Genomic DNA, 24,322 nt, shown 5'->3' with positions numbered 1-24,322 from the left:
TGACAACCATAACCATACCACCTGCTTTAAAAAACGTTAATTTCACCTAAATATCTAAATTCTTTGCTACTTTTTTGTCATAGATTCCTAGGGTATTACATAGATTTCCATTGATACAGTACTTCAAACTGTTTTATGTTGTTTCATGTGCATAACCCCGGTTTTGCAGGAGCTACATTGCCTGAAACATGTTGATATAATACTGTATGTCTGAGTTAAGCCATGTTCCGAAACCATCTTTGCTTGTCTCAGCCGAAGGTAATGTGTCCTCTAAATCAAGTTTGTGTTTCCTTTATCTGTCCTTATTGTGTTGAATATTGTCCAAAGTCTCTCTCTGCAGGTCTCATGCTTCACCATCTCCTTGTCGTCAGCGTGTGTAAGACCTTTTCCAGGTGAAGTTCCCTTCATCTGCAGCCACACTGCTCTCTTCAGGTGCCTGCAGTCTTTGTCTCCTCATCATGTTGGCTCTCCTTCTGCAAGGGGGAGCCATGTTGCTGGTCCTGCTCCTCTGCCTAGCCTGGCTGTATTCTCCTAGTGAACCATCCAAGCTCTCCTCCCTTTTCAGAAAATCAGTGACTACTCTGAAGTACTCCAGAACTACAATATGACTCCACTTACCTTTCTCCACCTCCTCATTTCCTGTTCTCCCTCCTTCCATTTCTTTTCCCCCCTCCAGAGTGAACCCACAGTGCCCTCCTCTGTCTGTCAGCACCAGAAGGAAATAAGGATTGCTCTTGAAAAGGGGAAGGGGCAAAGTGGAGGCAGGCGGTAGGATGGGATCGTCACAGCTGCGGATACAGAGCACAGGGACCGCCACTTCATCGGCATCTCTCAGTGGCTCATTTCTTTCCCAGTAGCTCTCCCAATCCTTGGCTGGGTAAGCCCTCTCGCCCAGTGCCCAGGCCAATGAGGGTGCCGGGTCCCTTGGTGAATGTGATCCTAAGCTTAGTCCAGAGTTTAGTGAGCTAAGTGGAGGTCTGGGGACCCTCTGGTGAACCTGGGCTGAAGAGCAGGAGAGAGTTTCCTCGAAGTCTCTGAGGGTGGAACAGCTGAGGGCCCTGTCAACATCCAGGACTCCTCTGAGGGAACTTGCGTATCTTTTGACAGCGCAGTGTAAAGCAAAAAATAAACGTTTTTTAAGATCCTGCCCCTGTTTCAATCATGTTATAACTGCTATTAAATCGTGTTTATTTTGTTGTTATTTCTCTTACCTACTTAGCTGCAGTTTCCGGTGAAACAACACCCCCCAGCGATAAATAGGAGGCATGGCTGTTTGAAACCACAGTTGTCCCTGGAGTACCGGTGAGATGGCTGCAGTTGCTGTCAGGTATGAACTTGATCCAGACTCCCCCAAGTAGGACAGTAGAATCCCTGAGCCTGAACCCTCACTCACTGCAACCATTACAGAGGACGGGTGGCGGCTGTGGACATAAGCCACCGCCTGAGCATAAAAAACATCAAAGATGTCGTCACTGTCAGGTAAAACAAAGTAATTGAATGGACAAAATGTCTGTTTTAGCCATGCTAACAGCATCCTTCTATGGCAATGTGTCTGTTGGTCAACCACTTTGGTCCAGACTGAAATAGTTAGACCATCAAATACTGGGCATTTTATTTGATAAATGACTGAACATGATACAATTTTTTAGCTATTCATTTTCTGTTCTGCAATTAATTGGACTAATTATTTCAGCATGGATATACAATGGTCTCATAAAATCCTTAGCTCAAAACAAAACAAGAAAGCATAAGACCATGCAAAAGGAGTTTACACTGCCATCTTTCTGTACCTGCTCAAGATCAGCTGGGTCTCCAAACTCAGTCAGTCGCGGTGTGGTCAGCGGGCACCCTGCTGTTCCTCGAGCGTGAAACACCACCACATAATAGCCCTGGCCCACGGCCTGGAGGCACAGGGTTTTAAGGTGGGGGGTAATCCCTCCCCAGGACTCAGGGATGAGCAGGAGGACAGGAGGTGTTGCAGTGAAGCAGCCTAGAGCCTTTCCCCCTGACTGATGCTCCTTCCTCTCTGCACACCTCTTCCTCCCAACCACCTCACCCAGTCTTGTTCCTACAGCCCAGTCTAGAGCCACAATACCCCCATCTCTCAGTAACAGATTATCTCGAGTGAACTTTAACGAGTCTCCCTGTTGTCCACACAGCAGGCTGGACAGAGTCTGGAGGTGGGGGTCTCCCCTGGGCCAGGAGGCCATTCTTGGCCTGACCAGGGAGCCACAGTGCCGGAGCAGATATCTGGCCAGTGCAGTGGGTTTGCTTATAAGACTGGGACCATCTGGAACCTGACACGATCCAGACAAAATATCTGTTCCTCTTGATCCAGTCTCCTTGCTCCATTTTTTAATATTGCTGTCCACTGGCAGCTCCAGGATCAAGCAAATAATGACCCAGAGTCCCCGGCATGCAGCCTTGACAGCCAGCCCCGTCCGACAATTTAGCCTGGGCCATCGCAGAGCCAGAGCCAGGAGCACAAGTAATAGTGATGGGAGCAAACAAAACAAATAATCACATACAAATGATGCCATTGGTTAATAGAGGAGATTGTAGTTTCACATAAAATCCACGGTTTCCTTTGGGACTTGTTGTTGTGAATTTCTTCAGTAGCATCCGATCCTCAGATTTTACAGACTCCTGCCTTGTTGCTTCTTGTACCAGTGTTAAAGTCATGACCGTAATGACTGATGTTCTGAATAATCTTTCTCCTGTTTGTTAGGAGGAGTAAAGTTTAGCCTTAAACGATTGGAAAAATTAGACCTGCTCCAACTCCCCCCACCATTTTACCTCCATGAATCATTTACAGCAAGAACAAGTTCAGATAGAAACTGAGCAAACAGGTCACATATCCACTTTTCTTCTTAGTTATAGTCTACCTCTAAGCCTGTTAATGTTCTCATTTATCCAGATCATCGTTATCCACAAAGAAATTTAAGTCAAAAGCCACCGGACTTGGTTGTTTGTCTTGGAAGACATTTCACCTCTCATCCAAGAGGCTTCATCAGTTCATGTACGCATCTGACCAGGCTGGGACTGGTCCAAATGTCTGGTGTCTCCACACCAGTACTTTAACCTCTAGTGAGGGCTTTCACAAGGCCGATGATGTCACTGGAACCCCTTGCCCTCAAATCTGGCATCAAATTTTTGCGTAAATGAACTGAACTCTTGGATGAGCGGTGACACGTCTTCAGAGACAAACAACCAAGTCCAGTTGCTGTTGACTTAAATTTCTTTTGGGGATTCGACCTCTAACTATATAAAGAGGTATTACATTCATGTAACATTCTCATCCCCTTTTGAAGTCAGTCGAAAGAAACTATTGTTCATCTTCTTATGATTTACAAAACTATGCAATGACGAGTTTTCCTTTATTAACCTGTGCATCAGATTGCTTCGAAAACTTGCATTTGACGTCACTCAGTGTCACTGATTAGTCATTTTATTGTACTGAAGCACATAATTCGCAGCTCATCAGCTGCTGCCGTCACATACTTTAACCACAAAAACAGGTTTCTCACACAACCTGTCATGAGAAATAAAAAATGAAAAAAATGCAACCAAAAACAAACACACCCTGTAAAGTCAGATGTTTAATATAGAAAGTGTCAATAATAGTTGTTAGTAGGTAGATCTGTCTGCAGGGCATTAACAACTCAACTGACAATATTTGGTTTGTAGCCACAATTCGTAACCGGTCTTCATTTAGATCTCAACTACACACCTGTGAATTTCTGTGACTTCATCTTCATCTGCAAGATGACAGACACACAGACAAACAGACAGATGCACATGTAAACCTGGCAGAGTATTCAAAACCACTAATATGGTAGTTCCTGGTATAACAGGTGTCTCCAGAACCACACCATGCCATAAATAAACATACACACACACACACACACACACACACACACACACACACACACACACACACCCTCTCCTCTGTCGGTCCTTTAGTTGTACTGAAGCACATGCCCTTATCTATATCCAGGTACTGCAGCAACCTGTCATTATGAGCAATGAAAGTACAACAGACACACCCTACCCTAACCCCTAGGCTAACCAAACCCTTCTTCAGCTCGACAGTCTCCTTTGCTGTTGGTGTTAGCCATCTGTTCCAACTCACCATCAGGTTATGATCAGTTGATAGCTCCTTCCTTCCTGCAAAGGTCCAAGTCTGATGCATACGGTCTGGGACCGCAGGGACACGTGCTGGGGTTGCTCCAGCCTCCATTTCAGCTTACTCTCTCTTCCTGTTCTCTCTGGATTTCTGTCTCTCGTGGATTGAATCGGATTTGTTAAATCATTACAACTCAAGTGAAGTGAAGTTCCGGTGTAAAATCATGCCAGGGTCTTTTGAGGCAAATTGGGCAATCAAATAAACCATTGAGACAAATTTTTTCGTTCATGAACAATTAAAGTAGATTTTCCAGAGAGTCGCTAACAGCCTGCCATTGCTTACACAGATAAGCTTGGGGCGGCGAGTTGAACGCATTAAAACATCTTTTTTTAACCACTAATACTGCTCCAAATAACACCAAACCTCTACAGTAGCATGATAAGAGCCCTGACACATTAACCGAAGGACAAACAATGTAGTATGAGAACACAGAATTTATTAAAAGACAAAACATTGTCTTGATGGCTTATTTAATGACCGAATTTGCCTAAAAAGACCTGATAATTTTACATCGGAATTCCACTTTAAGGTCAATATCATGGACATAATCATGAATTTTCTGTTGTAAACTTGTACTCTTACAATGATCCATGCAGATAAACTTTCCCTCTTTAGCAGATGAATGTAAAAAGGGCCCTCTAGTGTCGAACTCTGTACAAACTTTATTTTGCACAGAAAAGCTCAAACATCCAAGTGAAGTAATAATAGGCAAACTGCATATCAAGTTCAAGTTCAAGAGTTCACATACACACATACGGGAAAAACACGAGGCACAAAACACACGTCATCCAACTTAATACAGTGGACGCTAAAAGGAAATGTCAAATTCAAAAGTACTTACAGGTCCAGAAGTATAAAAACTAATAGTGAAAATATAATAAAAATAAAACCAAATAAATGAGTAAAAATCGCTTAGGTTGTTACAATGTAATTGGTAAAAAAATGAAAAATAAAAATAAAAATAAAAATACAGTGAAAATGTAAAAGACAGCACTGAGTATATTAATAAAATCAGCAATAAATAATCACCTGTGCAAATATAGCTATGCCTTATTCCTCAGTGTAATGTCTGCATGGATAAAACTGTTTTTGTGTCTTTTTGTTCTGCACATAGTGACTGTCAACCTGCACCCAGAGGGGAGAAGCTGAAACTCTGTGTGCATGGGAACTGTCATTGAGAATTGAACCGGTTATGCCTTGTAGCTGTTTTGTGTATAAGGTCTATATATTGTGTGGAGGGAGGCTTTAAATATCTTGAAGTGAGATTTTCAGTGTTCAAGTGATTTTTGACTTACAACTTGTGTAGTTTTTGAAAAGTTGCATTTAAAAGGATGAATGTCACCATTGCACTGTCCAATTAAAATTCTGCATTTCTAAAAATGTATATAGTTGTAAAGATATATGAGGGGGTGTGGGAATTATTGTCCTCTTTAAGTCGTTAAAATGTAGCACATGCCATTATCTGCTGTCAGGTACTTTAGCTGCAAAAACAGGTTTCTTACATGTCATCATGAGGCAAGGCAAGTTTATTTTTAGCATATTTTGGCAAGAAGGCAATAAATTACGTAAAACATAAAACATTAAAGGGGCATTTAAAAATAATCAACAGCGGTCAATGGAGAGAATAGAGAGAAAGCAAATATTTGTGGGTACTCTTAAAAAACATTTGCATTCAGATATCTTCAGGTGAGAGGTCCAGGGACCCCTTTAAAAATGGCCATGCAAATGTTCTCCCTTAGTCTTATTTAGAGCATTATTTAGACCCCCTACCCAACAAGCTTGCACGTAATGGTTCAGCTTCTTGAGGACAATCTAATTGTAGTTCACATACTGCCACTTTGCTGGAAGAACAAATCCGCGGCTGATGCCCAAAGTCCCTTGGGGAAGGTTGCTTTTGGTGGTGCCATGACTAGGTGCTTAATGTGGTTGTTAAGAGCGTAGCCACTGCCATCAGTAAGAGCAAACAACATGATACCCCAAATTACGTCAATCATCTTTGACGAAGCTTGACCACAACCAAAAAACAAAGATGGGTCTCCTCCATGGCCACCTACCGGCAAACAGTGGAAATTTCAAAAACAACATCACTCCGGTCAGACATGATCATCACCTCAGAAGGTGATCATCCTGGAGCCCAGCATATTGAAGGAGTGGATGAGAGGAAACATGAAAAGTACCAGGAACTGGTGGAAATGGTGCCAGGGCAAAGGCTACATACATACATACTATGAGCCCATAGAGGTGGGCTCTGGAGGCTTTTCAGAACGCTCACTCTGCAAAGTCTTCAACCAACTGGGCAATACAGGGTGTGGCAAAGAAGGGGGCCATATAATCCATTAGCAAAGCCTGCGTGAGGGTGTCTGATGTTGTGAGACCCGAACCACCCAATGAGCCCAGGACACATGACTGCGGAGGAGTGTCCCAGTCTACAAGACGGAGTCAGCAGAGAAGTCTCGCAGCCATCAAGGGGAATTTATTGAATCAAGGTCAACACACTCTCATCACAGAATAAGTGTCTCTTAACAGAACTTCCCCTCTTATACTGAGGGTCGTGTGCTGACAATGTTTACATGCCCCATCGGGTCTTTCCAATTCACAATTATACATTTACCATCAGTAGGGTCTACTTTGTGTCCAGACGTCATCATGCCCAAATATAGTTCTCATATTCTCAAAACAGAATGTGTGCTTATCAGGCCTATGTCCCAAGTACACTGTGACCTTATCCTGTTATTCACTTTCTCAGACATGTTTTCTTCCACATATTGAAACAGCAACTCTCAATAAATCAAGACAAAGGTGATTAGTGTGTGCATTTGTGCTTTTTTTCTTTCTGAGAAATGGATCTTTAGTGGAATTGATTCCCTGCACCACAAAGGAGACAAAGGAAATTATGTTTGTGTTGCTTTCTAGTTATCTAAAAAAAAAAAGGCAAAGGCCAAGGCAACAGGTAAAACCCGTCCAGCAAACTTTTGACTCCACCCTATACATGGAGTATTATAAAATAAGTTGTGACAAAAGGTAAATAGTCTTCAAGACAACATCAACACCTAAGGTAGAGTATATTAATATCTGATACTAATTGGTATTGTAAAAAATTTGTCAGATTTTTAGATTTGTATACATTTACATATATTTAAATCTAAATGAATGTTGTGACACTGTGTCGTAAATACATTACATATTGTAAACACATTCTTGTATTTTTGAGGATGTAAGAATGTAGCTTACATCTTCATGGAAAATATATATAATAACTTATAACTAACTAATTTACTAATAATAACTTTTTTTAAAAACTACCCTTTAGTAGTCCTTTAACTTTAAATTCAATGTCAATTGACCAGAAAACCAAAGGCCAAATCTGTACTTAAGCACATTCAAAATGATGGTATTAAGTTAGGATATCTACAGTATTTTTAACTACAAAGTTTTGTAAGAACGTGAAGTAAGGAGAGGCTGTAATGATGTGTGAGCTGCTCTGATTATTTGCATGCTGGAGAATTTCTGTTTTGTTGTGGTAAACGTGGTTCACAGCCTTACATCCAGTTTTATGCAAAGGTTTGTCTACTTGAGAATAAATTATGTTTGGTTGATTTTCTAACAAAAAAAGAAACCCTATTTCTATATACATTGTTTGTGCTCTTCATGGGGAACAACATGGATTTTTGTATGCAATCAGTTCAATTTATCTTCAACTTTTAAAAATGTATTCAAAATCAAAAATATTAATCAATGAGATAATTTTAACCTGACTATAGCTCTAGATCAGGGGTGTCAAACTGATCCACTAAAGGGCCGTGTGGCTGCAGGTTTTCATTCCAACCAAGCAAGATCACACCTGACTCGACTAACTCAATCAATCTTGCTCTAGATCAAAGGCCAAGGGATCACCAAACTCTTCCTCATCCTCTTAGGATGAATGTAGATCCCAACCAAATTTCATGGCAGTCAGATCTGAAGTTGACTCTCTGGAGTGACGAATAACTAACACTGTGTTAGCGTCACAAGCTATCTCTGATAAAACAGTAAAAGCAGCCTTTTTTTCATCTCTCTCTGACAGACCGTGGAACAATGTCTTGGTTGGCTGCATTGTGTCTCCTGCTTCTGCAGACTGGGGTTTTTGGGTTTCGTATGAACCTTTTTGTCCCATCCAGAGGAGAGTCTGTGATTCATGAGGATATCACTGAGACAGCGATCTTAAATGTCACTGCGCAGGTGTGCCAGGCTCGGGCCCTGGCTGAAGGCAAAGACTTCACTTTTCCTGTGAGAATTTTATTTAGACACATTACATTTACTTTATATTTCAAATGAACAGTGCCTGTATTATTAATAAATATTCTAAATTATTAATATGAATGTGTGTGTCTCCACAGAGAATGACTCCTGAGTCTGTTGCTGTTGCTTGTGAAGCATCATCCAAGAGCTTCCAAGAAACCATCAAGTTAATCCAAAAAAAGAATCGTCGAATGGATATAGTTCATTTCCTGCACCCACACTATCACTTTGACAATGAACAATTTTCAGAGGGAAGGAAAGTCATCACTGAAGGATTATCAGCTGTGAAGGCCAGCAACAAGAGAAATAACTTTGAAGCAGCAAAAGACAAACTGGGGAAAATTTTGCACCCTTTACAGGTACTTTCTATTTTCCATTTTGTTTCTGTTACTGTCTCTTAAACAAATGTTACACTTCAAAACTAACAGTCAAGTTCAGCAAGCAGCACAGCAGTGTTTAATACCACAGTTTTCTGAACTATGTACTACACTATACACTGCAGTTTTTTTCATTTTACAACAGACATCTTCAAAATGGCTTAATGAAGATTCCTGAAGAAGTTTTATGAATATTTAAAGGTATAGCTGTTAAATTATAGATGCTGTTGTAAATATTTGACTTGTCTTCCTTTAACAGGACTTCTACAGTCATAGTAATTATGTGGAAATTGGAAACACACTACCAAACTCCAATCTGATTAAATCAAACGCTGACATTGGAAAAACAGCAGGTAAAAGAGATTACTGAAACAAAAGAAACACATGATGAGAAAAAAATGACGTGATCATTTAAAAAACAAAACACTGACAAAATGCTCTCTTTTTCAGCTGAAAGCAGAGCAACTTGTCGCGACTGTGATGGAGACGACTGCAGGAACAACATTTTGGAGGATATCCTAGGGGACAAGATACTTACCTCAGGATATTTTCATTTTCAGTCATCTAACAAACCAAAAGGTATTGAAAGTACCTACCTGTCTGCATTACATTTAAATTACAGTAGAGGACGCCATTCATAAAATGAGAAATCAGAAATTCATGTCTTCCATATAGGCTGGTAAATGTAAATGGGAAGTTCATGTTACAGCTCACAAGCTAAAACTATGTGCTTAACGTGAAATCAGCTGACAGGCAGTTAACATGGACCCAGGCTGGTACCCATTGACTGTATTAAAAAAATCAGGGTCCGTTCTCTCAACTTGATCCAATCGTACTTGCCTACGGGAGTCGCCATCTTTTCAGACTTTGACTCCGCCTCATTTCCTCTTACCAAAAAAGGGCATGATACGTCCATCTAGCTGACATATACCTCCGAGGAGAAGTGAGAGCCAGCAGCTAGCTGTCACTCAAGAGGCAGCGCACCTAATTATTCATAAACTTTGGTACTTTGTTGATTAAAAAATCCCCCTGTGTTGTCATGGAGATATTTCCTAAACATACAGACTAGAATGTTTTTTTGTACCAGGCCTTAAATAGGTTTAATTATTCTGTGAAAATGGCCTGTTTAACATGGGAGTCAATGAGAAATTGCTCTATTATGCAAACTACTCCTAGTGGACACTCGGAGAACTGCAGTTTTTTGGCACTTCCGTATTGGACCAACCAGGAAGTCGCTGTGGTTGGGGCTTGCTGGTACCTAGGTCTAAAGCGAGATCCAGCTCAGTGATTAGCTGTCCAGCTCTCATCCTGATCGATTTAGTTCAGTCTCACTGCTTTCAAAACACGTACAGTGGATGCAAAAGTCTACCTGCTAAGCAACAAACGGCAGACAAGAACAGTTTGTGACTAGCTGGTGAAGATAGAACCAGATATTTCCCTCAGCAGTCAGCAGAGACCAAAAACATGATAAGATAGGATAAAATATATATACTTTAATGTCTCCATAGGGAAATATGTTACCCTGTCCTGGCAGTTCCATCGGAGAAGAAACATAGCTAAAAAAGAAAGAATATTAATTTACATTCATCAAGAGAACACAAACCTAACTCCAAATGAATAATGTTGCTCTGTTATTGCTGGATTTGTAAATAAGCTATAAGCAAAGAAGTTAGGCCTAATCCATTTAAACTGATTGAAAATTGAATTTCCCTTGCGGGATAAATGAAAGTAATTCTTCTTCCTCTCTTCTTCTTCTGAACTGATTGTGTTCACAGCACATTCACAGCGCTGCCCCCAAGTGGCCAATATTAAGTTATTGCATGTTTAGAGTACAGAAACAATAGAATCAAAATATAATTTTAGCTGTAAGCTAAAAGTTGTATGAAAGACGTTGTTCTCATTATGCTTCTAATGCTGAACAGGAAAATGCAGCCATGGAGGTAAACATGATCAAACAAGTAAGACCGAACCTAAGGGTGGGATCAGCAAAGACACTTTGGACGCCAGCCACGGACACCTCCACACAGAAGCAGCAAACATGGCGATAGCTGCAACCACCGAGCTACTGGAGGAAATTCGATGGGCTGCTGGTGACAAACCATTCCTCCAGTATGAGACCCAGTCTGCAGGTGTCAGTTAGGGAGATGGATTGCAATGGGTATTTTTAGATATCTTATCTCTTTGTTTCCTTCCTTCTCTCTTCGTCCTGCAGAATGATGGGAGTCTCCAAAGGTAAAGCTCTTTGTTTCGTGTTCGACACAACAGCAAGCATGTATGATGAAATTGTAGCAGTCAGGAGCACCACTTCCTCTATAATCAACAGTAAAGTGGGAACAGAAGATGAACCCTCAATCTACATCCTTGTTCCTTTCAGTGATCCAGGTAGGATCCTAATGTCCCCGATTAGACTTTACAATCCTGTTTAGTTTGTTTTTCCTCTGAAGTGAAGGAAAGAGTTGATTGCATTGTCGAATTTCTGAATTTGACCTTTAACCGATAAAGCCTAAACCTGCTAAACTGTAACTAACTCAATGAAGAAACCAGCAGATTTTTTTTGTGCTGATGTTTTTCCCCTATCTCCACCTTAACCCCAGATTTTGGGCCACTGACGAAGACTACAGACCCAAAAGTCTTTCAGGATGTTGTTAATGCACTATTAGCAGCTGGTGGAGGAGATACTCCGGAAAGGAGCCTCTCAGGACTTCAGGTGCTGTGATGAATATGAGACGTCAAAATCTGTCTGTGCAAAACCTGACGATAGGAGAAAAGTTAAAAGTCAAACTACTGGATCACTGCTGTCTTCTCTTCCTCACACAGCTGGCTTTAACGGCCGCTCCTCCTAATTCTGAGATCTTTCTCTTCACGGATGCAGTTGCTAAAGACGCACACCTGAAAAGCACAGTGATTGCACTCATAGAGCGGACCAAGTCTGTGGTGAGTATCTACACTTAGTGTCAGAAAACTCAGTGTAGGCACTGTCACTGACACATGTCTGCATGTTAACTTGTTCACAGTGAATATGTTAACATACTGACGACATTGTTCACCATTGTGGTTTTCCGTGTTAGAATGCTAGCATTTGCCAATAGCATTAAACACAAAGTGCTGCTTTAATGTGGTGATGGCTCTGGATGGAAAGGATCACCTGTTATTTCAATTCATCCTGAGGAGGACATGAGCGTCTGTGCTAAATATCATGACAGCCCATCCAGTATTTGGACCAAATATGTGGACTGTCCAACACAGACTGTCACAGACACAGACATGATTTTAGAATTAAATTACATAGAATCATGACAGTATGTACAGTTTTCACCATGTATGACATTGAAAAAGATGCAAAAATAAATATACATTTTTTTGCAAATTAAATATTTCTTTTTACAAACATGAACCAATATTAAAGACCTTCACTTAAAATATGAAGCCCCTATGAAGAAGAGATCTTTGCATCTCAAATTCTCATTCCCCATTTCCATTTATTTCCAGGTAAACTTCATGATTACTAACGTACTGGGATCTCGTCGTAGAAGACATAGTAGTGACAGCCAAGTACAACAACAACAACAACCACAACACCAACGAAACAGGCGGATGGTGGAATCAGATATTCAGCTGTACAGAGAACTGGCTCAGGCTTCAGGAGGTTTGGCTATTGAAGTCAGTAAGATTGAGCTCTCTGTGGCCAACAGCATCGTCACAGAGTCCACCAGCTCCTCTCGGGTATAACTGACCGTTACCAATGACTTTTATAGCTTTAAAAACTTCCGTTGTGTCACCAGTTTCATTTAATCTTCTGTAGGTGGCTCTTCTGTATGCAGTCAGGAATCCAGGAAATACTCAACAATTCAACTTCACAGTGGACGATACGATCAAAAACGTCGTAGTTTATATCACTGGAGAGTCTGTCGATGTTACTCTCATCAGCCCCTCAGGTGATACTTTTCCGCAAATTCATCATTTTTAAGATGTTATGTTTAATTTGACAAGCATTAATTTCCAAATAAAGAGAAAAATGTTGTAGTGGCGTAGAAAAAGTATTTTAAATCCACTTTGTGGACGTTCTGATGGACAATGGTGCCAGCTTCTACTGTGCTTTACACCAACTGATTAAAGAATTGAAAATTTTCATTGATAAAAATGAAAAGAAGTTTGTTAAGTCTTGGACTTTTCACCAGTGTGTTCATTGCTTGCCTTTGGCTTTGTTTTTAGGTGAGTCAGAATCATTGCTCACATCGTCCCAGACAGTGGGAAACTTCCAGACTCTGAAGCTAAAAGAAGAAACTGGACTGTGGAAAATCAAAATGGTGTCAACAAATCCCTACACTCTGAAGGTCGTAGGTGAGAACTTCATGATTATGTGGCTGAATCACATTATGAACACTTAACTTTTGTTATTTAGGTATAATACTTTACCTTTACTGGCTGGTTCATCCAAATCACACAATGCAAATGCTATAGTATGTTTTGCATGTGGCTTCTTTGATTTCTTTCTTTTTTTATTTGCAGGTCAAAGTCCCATTGACGTCCTGTTTGACTTCCTGGAGGTTTCCTCGGGTCCATATGGAGGTTTTGATGTTTTAGACAGTCGCCCCAGAGCTGGTAAAGGATACAGAGTTTCTGTGAAAGTAGCATGATTAACTTCAGCATATTTCAGTGTATTTTCTCTTTTTCTGAAGGTGTTAATGGTAGCCTGATGATCGTGACGGTAACCGGGAGTGAGTCTGCCACGGTGACAGAAGTCATTCTGACTGAAACGTCGGGGTCAGGAGAGGTTCATGGCAGCGTGGAGGCTCAGGGTAGAGGAGACTTCTTAACTCGATTTGACAGGATACCAGCAGAGGAGTTTGTGGTGGTTGTGAAGGGACGGACCAACGATTGGTCCTCCAAAGCGTCCTCAGTAAACTTCCAGAGGCAGTCACTGACCAGCATGAAAGCATCTACTGTTACTGTGACTTCTGTAAGTAAAATGCATCTGAAAACCCATGATATGACTTTTAAGAGCCACACTCTTTTAAACATACAACTGACACTGACTGTTTTTCTTCTGCTTTCAGCCTGATTCAAATACCGTCTTAGTACCAGGAATACCACTATCAGTTCCCTTCTCTGTGACGACGAGCGGTGCAGGAGGAACCTTCAGCATCCAAGCTACCAATGACCAAGGCTATACTTTAACTTTCCCGTCCACTTTGATCCTGGATACTGGAGGCAGTGCTAATGGTACAGTGAACCTCACTGCACCTTCTAACACCCCGTCTGGTACTGACGTCACCCTGACCATTATGGCCGAGGCTCCAGGAGACGGAGACACCAACTATGTTGTGCTGCGTTTCACTGTTCTTAAAACGGTAACTCTCTATATTTCAGTAAATGTTAAAGTGGTGATTATCTTGCTTATTTAATCCTTTCATCATCTTTTTTTATTGGTCGAACCCCTGATGTTAAACTGTCAGACTTCACTTTTTCTCCTCATAGGTGACTGATTTCACTCTGCCCGTGTGTCAGCTGCTCACCCTGGAGTCCAACTGCTCTGATAGTGATTGCATCTCACTGATGTGGAAGCTTTCCGTTCAGGTGACTGACGGGGCTGAAGGGCCGGTTGTTGACCGTGTTAGCCTCAAACAGGGCAACGGTACCCTGGACACCAGCCTGGTTGCTGACAGCGAGAGCAAAATGCTGGTTTCCTACAGTGCGTCCTGCTGTTCACCTGATGTGGAGCTGATAGCTGTGGATCAAGTGGGTAATGTAGCGTCCTGTTCCTACAAAGTCCAGCAAAAAGCGACCGTCAGTACAACCACCAGTAGCCCAACACCAACTGTTGGGTCTTTGTCTTTCAGAGTTGTTCAGTCTTTTCTCCTTTGCTTTAGCATCACACTCCTAGGGCTAAATTCACCATTTTAAATGAGGCTCAGCTGTTTTAATGTAATGAGGAAGAGTTTGATTTTAAAATGTTCTTTTTGGCTTTGGAAAATCAACAACATACTACAGTTGATACACACAGTTGCCAGTTTATTAGGTACACATAGCCCATGCTAATGCAGTCTGTTCAACAAAGTACTGGTTTTGTATGACACTCATAAACCTAAATATATGCAATTAAGAAGCTAGAAGTGTTACATTTTGTGTCAAAGCACTGGCAGAATGATGACTCATTACTTGTATCATTGACAGTACCATTGTAAACTGAATATACCATCCATTACCATCATTATGGCAAGGTAGTTTTTTTTTGTTGTTGTGTTAAGTAAGTGTTTTTATTAAAGCCATTTTTGAGAGGTATAATTCAACTTTATAGTCATTTTGGAGGCTGTAGTTTGTTGTGTTGTTGAATTACATTGTAGTGCCTGTTGTGTTACACTCAGAGGTGTTTCTAATCTTGGGTCTGCCTTCGGTGATATAAATGGATTTAGCTATGTGAACTTTCCTACCTACAACTGGCTGATACGCTGTGAAACTCATGACATAACATAACACTCATAACATATTTAAGCTATGCATTAATAACTACTTTAGCCACATGATGTATTACACGGTACTTTGTCTCAGTGTAAAACTTTATTTAAAAAGTTAATTGTTTCATGAATAGGTTTTCATTAAGAAGTAGGCCATGTAAACATGTCAATTTATTAATGATACTTCAACCAAGGATCATTCATTCATATTTAAACAGGGCCCCTGCTTATATTAAGATGTGGAACGGAAATGTTGTTGTTGAATAATTACATTTAAGATTATATATACATGTGAGGATTGCTTCTTTACACGGATGATTATAAGCAAAAATGATGACACAATAAAGCAAAAAACATCATTTTCACCACTGTGGTCCTTTGGGGAGAAAGGTGTATGGGGACAGTTAAAGTGTTGGATTACATTACATCATTAGGGTAACAAATATATTAGATATCCCCATAACTGGTAACAAATCAATAAACCAGTTTGTGGTATCGCTTCGACTGAATTTCAAGTCAAACATCAAGTTTAAGATTGCAAAACTTTATATTCACAATTCACATTATAAACACTTGTAAATGGTTATTATCAGTAAAGTGTGGCATAAAAAAAGAGAATAACATTCAAAGAAAAATGAAGAAAACACTTATCAAACATGACCTCTTCCATTGTTTCACACAGGAGCAGTAGAGAAATGATTTCTTCCTGAACTTAACAGGTAAAAAGACATCTGAGCTCCCCCTAGGGATGAAAGAATGACTCATCCCTGAGCCATTCCCTGACTCGTAGAAAATAGTGAGGTACTGAAGTACATCCTCATGAAAAAACCTCGTAAGTCAAGAACACAAGACCTTTTTGTATTACACTATTTAGGGCGTCTCAACTGGGCATACAGTTTGGTTTGGACGAAAAAGGCACCCAATAGGTGGAATGGCCAGCTTTTGTATACACCATCAAACAAAATAATACAACAAAGAAATTTACTGATTCACTGCAATATAGTATAATGAATGTATGATATAATGTACTGGCCAATTACTTTGTAAAATCCATATTATTGTAAGTGATATTTTATTTGGTTCTCAGGGTCTCAGGATCTAGATTATGTCTGTTATTGCATGTGGGTCCAATAGGATAGTAATGTTTGACCAACCGCTTGTGGCCATTTTGAAAAATGGCTGCCAAGGCCAACAGGATGCAAATTTGTGATGTAATATATAATCAATATATCTATCCATCAGATTTGGAACATGTTTCTGTGAATGTCAGCAGCCATTACAAACTATATCAATCTAAATTTTTTCGTATTTTAATATTGATAAAAACGATGAATACGCTGTTAGTTTCACAAGGTCTTATTGACTGTGGAGGACATCACACTGGCTAAATCAGGGCTTTAGTAGTATGTGAACTGTTGTAGCGATTCTGTTTCTTTTGTTATTCACTGTCAGATGCAGGGCTCACTGTATACTATCCCTCGTGTTGTATAAATCTGTGTTGCAGACCTATTTATTTAGATACAGTGCCTATAGAAAGCCACAATACCCTTTTCAAACAGTCCCTTTTTTTTGTTGTACAGCCTGAAATGATAATACATAATAAAATATATTTTTCCAGCGTGATGTATACATTATTACGGAGCCCCCCTGGTGTCAGTCAAGAAAAACAAGAAGCCATGTACTAAACTGAGGGCAAGGTTTTCTAAACCGTGCACACGGTTTATTAAATTGAGGGCACGGATTATTAAACTTTGGCAACCTGCGTTTACCAATATGACGTCAGCTACTTCAGCATCAATGAAAGGTGCATTTGACGTGACAACCACAATAAATTCAACGTTACAAAAGCAAGCAATGTACAGGGCTAAACACAATATAGCATAACTGTTAGGCTACTCATAAATATTGATACATTAACTTACCTGTGAGGTGCGTTGTGGTTGTTCGTTTTTTTACAACTTAATTTGCAAATTTCACAAAGATCATGATAAAAACATTTGTAGAACATTTCGGCATCGTATTCAAAAGAGGGAAAAAAGTATATAAACATAAGGCAGTCATTTCTCCTTTCAATGAACATTACAATCTTAAATTATAATGACATAACAAAAGTGAACTTAGAAAGAGAGAGAGTACTTAAAACACAATACAATAAAAAGGCAAAAAATAAAACAATAAAAAAAGCATAAATAAATATACATTCAAAGAAGTAAAATTAAAAGGTGGTTTATATAATTACATATCCTTAAAATAATCTTGTAATATATCCGCAGTATTACATTTTTTAATTTATTCATTCATTCATTCATCTTCAACCGCTTGTCCCTGTCGGGGTCGCGGGGTGCTGGAGCCGATCCCAGCTGACATTGAGCGTGAGGCGGGGTACACCCTGGACAGGACGCCAGTTAATAAATTGGAGAGACTAATAATTTATACAAATGTGTATGGCAGGGTGGCAAAAAAGAGTATCGTAAAAAAAAAAAACACATATTGAAGATTCTGATGCCGTGTGGCAAAAGGTTATATGATCAGATGAGACCAAAACTGAACCTTTGGGGCTGAACTCCAAGCTCTATGTTTGGTGGAAACGAAACACAGAACACCACCCAAACCACACCACCCTTAAATGAAGCCTGGTGGTGGCAGCATTATGTTGTGTGCTTGTTTCTCTTCAGCAGGGACTGGGCACTTGGTCAGGACTGAAGGGAAAATGGATGCTGCCAAGTCCACACGAATTCTTGAGGAAAACCTGCGTCCCTCTGTTAGACACTTTAAAATGGGCAGGTGCTTCACCTTCAAGCATGACAACCACCCAAAACACACCACCATAAAAACAACACAGTGGCTAAAGGACAGGAAGGTGAATGTCCTGGAGTGGCCGAGTCAGAGCCCTGACCTGAATCCTACAGAACATCTGTGGATGGACTTGAAGAGTGCAGTCCATCGCTGCTCACCACAGAATTTGACTGAACTCGAACAGTTCTGCAGGAAGAACGGGGAAATATTTCCCAGTCTAGGTGCACAAAGCTGGTAGAGACAGATCCAAACATACTGATGGATGTAATTAAAGCAAAAGGTGTCTCCACAAAGTATGAAATCTGGGGACTGATCACTTTTCCATCCCTGCTTTTTTATTTACTCATATTTTATTAATTTTAAGAAATTTCGAAAAAAGATATTCACTTGAATGTTGTTAGGCAAAATGTGTAAATTATGCTTGAAAAATATATGTTTTAAGTATTGTGGGCGACTGTGGATAAGTGGGAGAGTGGATCGTCCTCCACTCGAGAGATTGGCGGTTCGATCCCCACCTCCCCCGGTTCACATGTCGAAGTGTCCTTGGGCAAGACACTGAACCCTGAATTGCTCCCCCTGCTGCGCATGGGTGTGTAAATGTGGTATGAATGGTTAGATTAGATGGTATGTAGATATCCACTTCCATCAGTGTGAATGTCTGTGTGAATGGGTGAATGTGACAAACACTGTGAAAGCGCCTTGAGTAGTCAGAAGATTAGAAAGGCACTATTTAAGTACAAGTCCATCCATCCATCCTATTATCATTACATGCTGTAAAACAAAAAAAGTGACTATTTTAAAATATAGTTCAATTTATATAGGCACTGTAATAAGCATAATCTTATCCACAATTATAATGAAGAGAGTTATCCAGAGATATAATTGTGTTTGGAAAGAAAACACTGAATACTTTTTTCTGAAATGAATGGGTCAAACAGCCACCGTTGATCTGGTAACTGATGCAGCTGATAGAAGCCAACACAATATTTTGTTGTCTAAAGGAAATCTGCCATGAGATATTAAGGTTTGATTGCTTTGTCATTCTTCTGTTACTTACAGACTAAAAATGATCCAAATTAAAACATATTGCATGAGAAGCTCCTGTCATAAATCTGCTCATGCTATACGTTCACAAGTTGACCTTTTCTCAGATTTCATACAGATGAGCTCAATGTATCTTGCTAGCTTGGAAGTTGTTTCCTGCAGGGTTTTGAGAACAGTGACACGCAGATTGCTCAAGGGTACCAAGTGCAGGAATCCTAGCACTCTTCTTCTATTGGACAAACAACTTCATGAATCAGTGTAAAGGATAGCATAGGTTGACTGATGTTATGAGTAGTCGTCTTCTTTTTCCAGTTTGTTAAAAGGAGTACTGAGAAGAGAACAAGAGAACTGAACCACTGGAAAGAGCGAGTCTTGTAAGTTGTTGTATCTTAATTTCTGCTGCATAAATCCTTTACTGTCTACTGTTACTTGTTTTGCGCTCTTAACCAAGTCGAATTTTGAATATTGTTTGGATTGTTGATACAGCAATCCTTGTAAATGTTTCTTGGGCGGTTTTATTCTATCTCTAACTATATATATAGAATTTAAAGATATAACATTTTCAATCCCAGTGGCACGGTAGTGTGGTGGTTAGCACTGTCACTTCACAGCAAGAGGGTTCCTGGTGCGAATCTGGGCTCGGGGCCATCTTTGTGGAGTTTTTATGTTCTCCCTGTGTCTGTTTGGGTTCTCTCCCGGTTCTCCAGCTTCCTCCCACAGTCCAGAGACATGCAGGTGTTAGGTTAAAAAACCTTTTATATTCTAAAATTTGTAGCTATAAAAACACCATCAGTGGTATGTCTCACTGTATCACAGCTGTTATTACCACTACTCAAAATTGATCATATTTACCACCATAATTGGTATCATTGTCATATTCTGTCACCTTGGCTGTACTTGTTTCTTTCTATCTACTATATTAACTGCCATAACATAAAAGTCATATTCACATTAATATAGCTATTATTATAGTTACTGTTACTTTTATGGTTGCTTGCATCTCTGGAGCTGTCCCTCTTTCCATCTGTTTGTCTTTTCTCCCCAACCGGTCAAGACAGATGGCCGTCCTCCATAGAGCTGGGTCTGTCTGACGTTCCTGTCCCAGTGGGGTCTATACCTACTCTGTAAAGTGTCCTGGGATAACCTTTGTAATGATTTGGCACTGTAAATAAAATTGATTTGAATTGAATTAAAATTGAATTAATTGATGACTCTAAATTGCCTGTAGGTGTGATCGTGAGTGTGAATGCTTGTCTTTCTCTATGTGCACTGGCGTCCTGTCAAGGGTCACCCCCAATGTCAGCTGGGATCGGCACCAGCTTTCCCGTTTTGGCAAGCGGTTGATGATGATGGATGGATGGACATTCACATCCCCTTTTGAAGTTGGCCGAAGGGGAAATTTGCTCATTTTCTTATGATTTACAAAACTTCTTTACCACTTTTTTTCAAAACCGATGGACTGACCGGTTTTACTTAAACTTATAAAACTGTTTGTGAGTTGCATGAGACTGCCTTGAAAACGTACAAGTGATGTGACTCATTGTCATTGATCATTGCCCTCTCTTAGTCATTTTATTGTACTGATGCACAAAATTCACACAGCATCAGCTGCTGCTGTCGCATACTTTAACCACAAAAACTGGTTTCTCACACAACCTGTCATGAGAAGTAGAGATGAAACCTTTCAAACAGACGCAGACACACCCAGAGAGAGTCACACTAATAGCTATGGTAGTAACCTTTAATATATATACCTGTCTGTAAATCAATAGCACCTCACTTGTCAATACAAATAGTTTCAATTCCTAAACACATCACAGAATGTGATGTCACTACTGAGGCCTTAATGGGCGGGAGTATAAGAACTTCCCACACAACAAACTTTATTTTCCTGGAAGCACAAAATAAATATTCTTTAATCACGATACATTATTGTGATCTTATGTTCAGTTTATAAATAATGTTTCTGCGATTTAGACAGAATGCCAACATTGCCAGAATAAAATGTTGGCATTGTTTCTGCAAACCACAGATATGTAGAATCTCAACTTTTCTGAGCCAACGCAACCTTTCTTTGCTCTCCCTACTCGTCACATACAGACACCTTTTAATGCGTCACTGTTTTAAACACGTGTTTAATGTTGTGAATACGCACAAAGATGATTTGGCTTCCTCTAAATCGTCTCTGCTAAAATAAGTTCCACTTTCATGTTTTGGGACATGAATGGGACACAAACCGCACAGTCTACCGGGTGAAAGTCCGGTGTGTGTTATGACCCAACCATCCACCCCAACCTCTGTCCTAAATGCGGTGTGAGGCTTGTTATATACAGTAGTTGTCGATTGAACACCTGGTCAGTTGCATACAGATATGAAAGGACTACCAAAACAGTTCAAATCAATGTTTTAGTGGTTTGCAGAAATGTGATGTCACATAAATAGGTGCGAAGCTCCTTGCTTTAATAATGTCATGTGAATGTTTGGCATGCACTGAAGTGATTTACAAAACTTCCTCTACCACAAGCAGCTTTTAGGACGGATGACTGTGACGAGTGCAACTGTGTGTTGCGTCAGATTGCTTTAAACAGGGGCCTGCCCAGACTTTTTTGACTAGCATGGCCCAAGTGAGGCACTGATTTATGCAGGGGTGGCATGGAGTTAAGAGGCTGCAGAGAGCTCAGTTGTAAATCTAGACTTAAGATGTTTTTTGAATGACCTAGGTCTCTAGTTTGTATTTGTAAAGTTTCAGGAGGCTGTGATTATCCTTTTGAAGGGCCAGTGTGACAAAATCATGTGTGCTGCAAGAGAAAAAAATGTTTTTTCCCCAAACTGTCCGGATTGTCATAAAGTGGGGATGTTTGTAAAGAAGGGAGTAAAGGGGTGACTCGTGGGTACTCACATAATCCATTTCATTAAGATATCTTGAGGTCAGAAGTCAAGGGACCCCTTTGAAAATGGCCTGGCCAGTTTTGCACTTGTCAACATTAAGCCTAACTTTAGAGCGTTATTTGGCCCCTTTTAGACAAAAGTATATGCACTCTAAATTGAAGCTAGACCCTGTTGCAACCTTGTAAAGATGCCCCCATGATCTCTGACTGGGGTGGCATCTGGGGGGGGGCAATCAGATTTCAGGGGTGGCCATGGAGGGAAGTATTGTCCTCCATTGTACTTGCACACACATTTGTCTGCTGTGGCAGATGAAAGAATTCAAACAGACATACCTACCCTCCACCCATGGGCCAACTACATAGACAGATAGAAGGACAGAGATATAAACACTTCACAAATAACTCAAAACCACCATTGTGGTAGTTCCTGCCAAAATATCCAGGACCACATTTTTCCATGATGACACACATAAACACACAAGCACACGCACACGCACACGCACACGCACACGCACACACGCACGCACGCACGCACACGCACGCACAGACACGCAGGCACGCACGCATGCACGCACACACAAAAAACAACACCATCCACATGCTGTCACAGCTTTTACATACAAGCTGATGAGTATCACTGCAACCTATACATGAACAGAACATGGGGTAGACGCTCAAGCTTCTTTGCATTTGCAACTGAATATTTAAAATTTAAAATTTCTAAATGTTTTTCTAATGACAAGTCAGTCGCCATGAATGGGAGCATATTCTTTTAGTTGTACTGAAGCACATGCCGTTATCTGTGGCCAGGTAGAGCAACACAACCTGTTATTATGAGCTATGGAAGTAAAAATATCACAACAGACACACCCTACCCTAACCCCTAGGCTAACCAAACCCTTCTTCAGCTCGACAGCCTCCTTCGCTGTTGTAATTTACCATCTGATCCAACTCATCATCAGGTTATGATCAGTTGGCAGTTCCTCCCTTTCAGCAAATGGTCGCAGATCTGATGATCCACTTTGCGGCCATATCATCAATCTTTGGTCTGAGGTGTTCTGCTACTAATTTCACTTATGAAGGAAATCTTTCTTTCTTTCTTTCTCTTACTCATCATGTTGAGAGATGGACAGCGGAGACACATTTCAGCCCTGTTCTGCTCTGTATTAGTGTTACCCGTTTTCTCTCGATTACTGTCTCTTGTGGATTACATCAGATTTTTTTTTAGTATAACTCATCTCTTACAAGTGCTTTAAGGGACGTAATGGGAAATAATTATGAACATTCTGTCGTAAACATGTCCTGAAATTCAGATTTCAAATTTTACATACATGTCTACAGTTTATGCAACCCACCTATACTGATCCTTACCGCCAACCTGTTTCTATTATATGATTAATGCTGGGGAAATGCAGTTTGCATGTTCTCCCCGTGTCTGTGTGGTTTTTCTTCAGGTTCTCCAGCTTCCTCCCATAGTCCAAAGGAATGCACACGTTAGGTTAATTTATGACTCTAAATTGCCTGTAGGTTTGAGTGTGAATGGTTGTCTCTGTCTGTGTTTTTCGCTATGTGCCCTGTAATAGACTGGCGTCCTGTCCAGGGTGTACCCCACCTCATGCCTGATGTCACCCCCGATATCACCCCTGCAACCCCGGGACAAGCAGTTGTAGAGGGATGGATAGATATATTTTGGATTTGTGCTTTGATGTTATTTTAGATTTATATACTGGAACTCTTCCCATTTTGTGGTGAAACTGCAGCAAAGCAATTTACCTCAGGATATATAAAATAAAATAAAATCTTAAGAAGATATTCCACAGACCACCTCCAGAATTTTGGTTCCAGACCCACTGACATGCATAGAGGTTAGCCATACTACAGTATATCTCGTTGGTGCTGCTCCAGCTCCTGCAAGCTAGCTCTGGTTCTTCTCCCCACCAGAAAGATGATATTCCACTTTCGAAAAACTGGTCTGCAGTGCTGGGAGTCAGGACTCTTAGTTAGGTCCCGACCTTTGCCTGTCCCCCAGCTGGCAATGCGCACAGTCGGTTGCCCTGATGTTGCCTCATGAGGTCTAAATCACAATATCACTGCAAACTAAACAACTGAACATGGAACAGAAGCTCAAGCTGTTTCGTTTTTTAGGAGGAGGGTCTTGTCGTCTATCAGTTCTTTAATTGTTGTAGCACATACAATTATCTGCTGTGAGGTACTTCAACTGAAAAAACAGGTTTCTTAAATGTCATCATGAGGCAAGGCAAGTTTATTTATAGCACATTTCAGCAAAAACGCACTACA

At 40.5% G+C, this 24,322-nt stretch overlaps 2 protein-coding genes across 2 annotated transcripts; one reads left to right on the top strand and one right to left on the bottom strand.

Moving 5' to 3' along the window:
* Nucleotides 1–367: 367 nt before the first annotated feature.
* LOC310956878 (protein ABHD15) lies at nt 368–2,540 on the bottom strand (the record flags this gene model as incomplete). Its single annotated transcript, XM_083927253.1, has 3 exons — nt 368–1,097; nt 1,212–1,441; nt 1,791–2,540. The coding sequence occupies 3 exons, from the start codon at nt 2,538–2,540 to the stop codon at nt 368–370; spliced, it is 1,710 nt and encodes a 569-aa protein (XP_083783379.1).
* A 4,676-nt stretch (nt 2,541–7,216) lies between these two features.
* On the top strand, nt 7,217–15,655 carry LOC310956505 (von Willebrand factor A domain-containing protein 7-like). The gene is made up of 16 exons (XM_083926753.1): nt 7,217–7,241; nt 8,250–8,452; nt 8,563–8,823; nt 9,101–9,194; nt 9,292–9,420; nt 10,764–10,950; nt 11,054–11,223; nt 11,436–11,548; nt 11,659–11,775; nt 12,331–12,564; nt 12,644–12,776; nt 13,054–13,182; nt 13,351–13,443; nt 13,521–13,801; nt 13,899–14,192; nt 14,320–15,655. Exons 2-16 carry the CDS (start codon nt 8,261–8,263, stop codon nt 14,743–14,745), a joined length of 2,853 nt encoding a protein of 950 aa, XP_083782879.1. The 5' UTR covers nt 7,217–7,241; nt 8,250–8,260; the 3' UTR covers nt 14,746–15,655.
* The last annotated feature ends 8,667 nt before the right edge of the window (nt 15,656–24,322 follow it).

This window comes from Echiichthys vipera (assembly GCF_963691815.1).
Source record: "Echiichthys vipera genome assembly, chromosome: 14".
NCBI classification, from domain to species: Eukaryota; Metazoa; Chordata; class Actinopteri; order Perciformes; family Trachinidae; genus Echiichthys; species Echiichthys vipera.
Note: the sequence above shows the minus strand (reverse complement) of the source record. Positions and strands in the feature narration are given on the sequence as shown.

What these genes read in the sequence shown, in the direction of transcription:
- LOC310956505 (XM_083926753.1), top strand. Translation starts at nt 8,261, where the DNA reads ATGTCTTGGTTGGCTGCATTGTGTCTCCTGCTTCTGCAGACTGGGGTT. An exon ending in AAATTTTGCACCCTTTACAG is followed by an intron (nt 8,824 to 9,100) that starts GTACTTTCTATT and finishes TTCCTTTAACAG; the next exon opens with GACTTCTACAGTCATAGTAA. An exon ending in CTACACTCTGAAGGTCGTAG is followed by an intron (nt 13,183 to 13,350) that starts GTGAGAACTTCA and finishes TTTTATTTGCAG; the next exon opens with GTCAAAGTCCCATTGACGTC.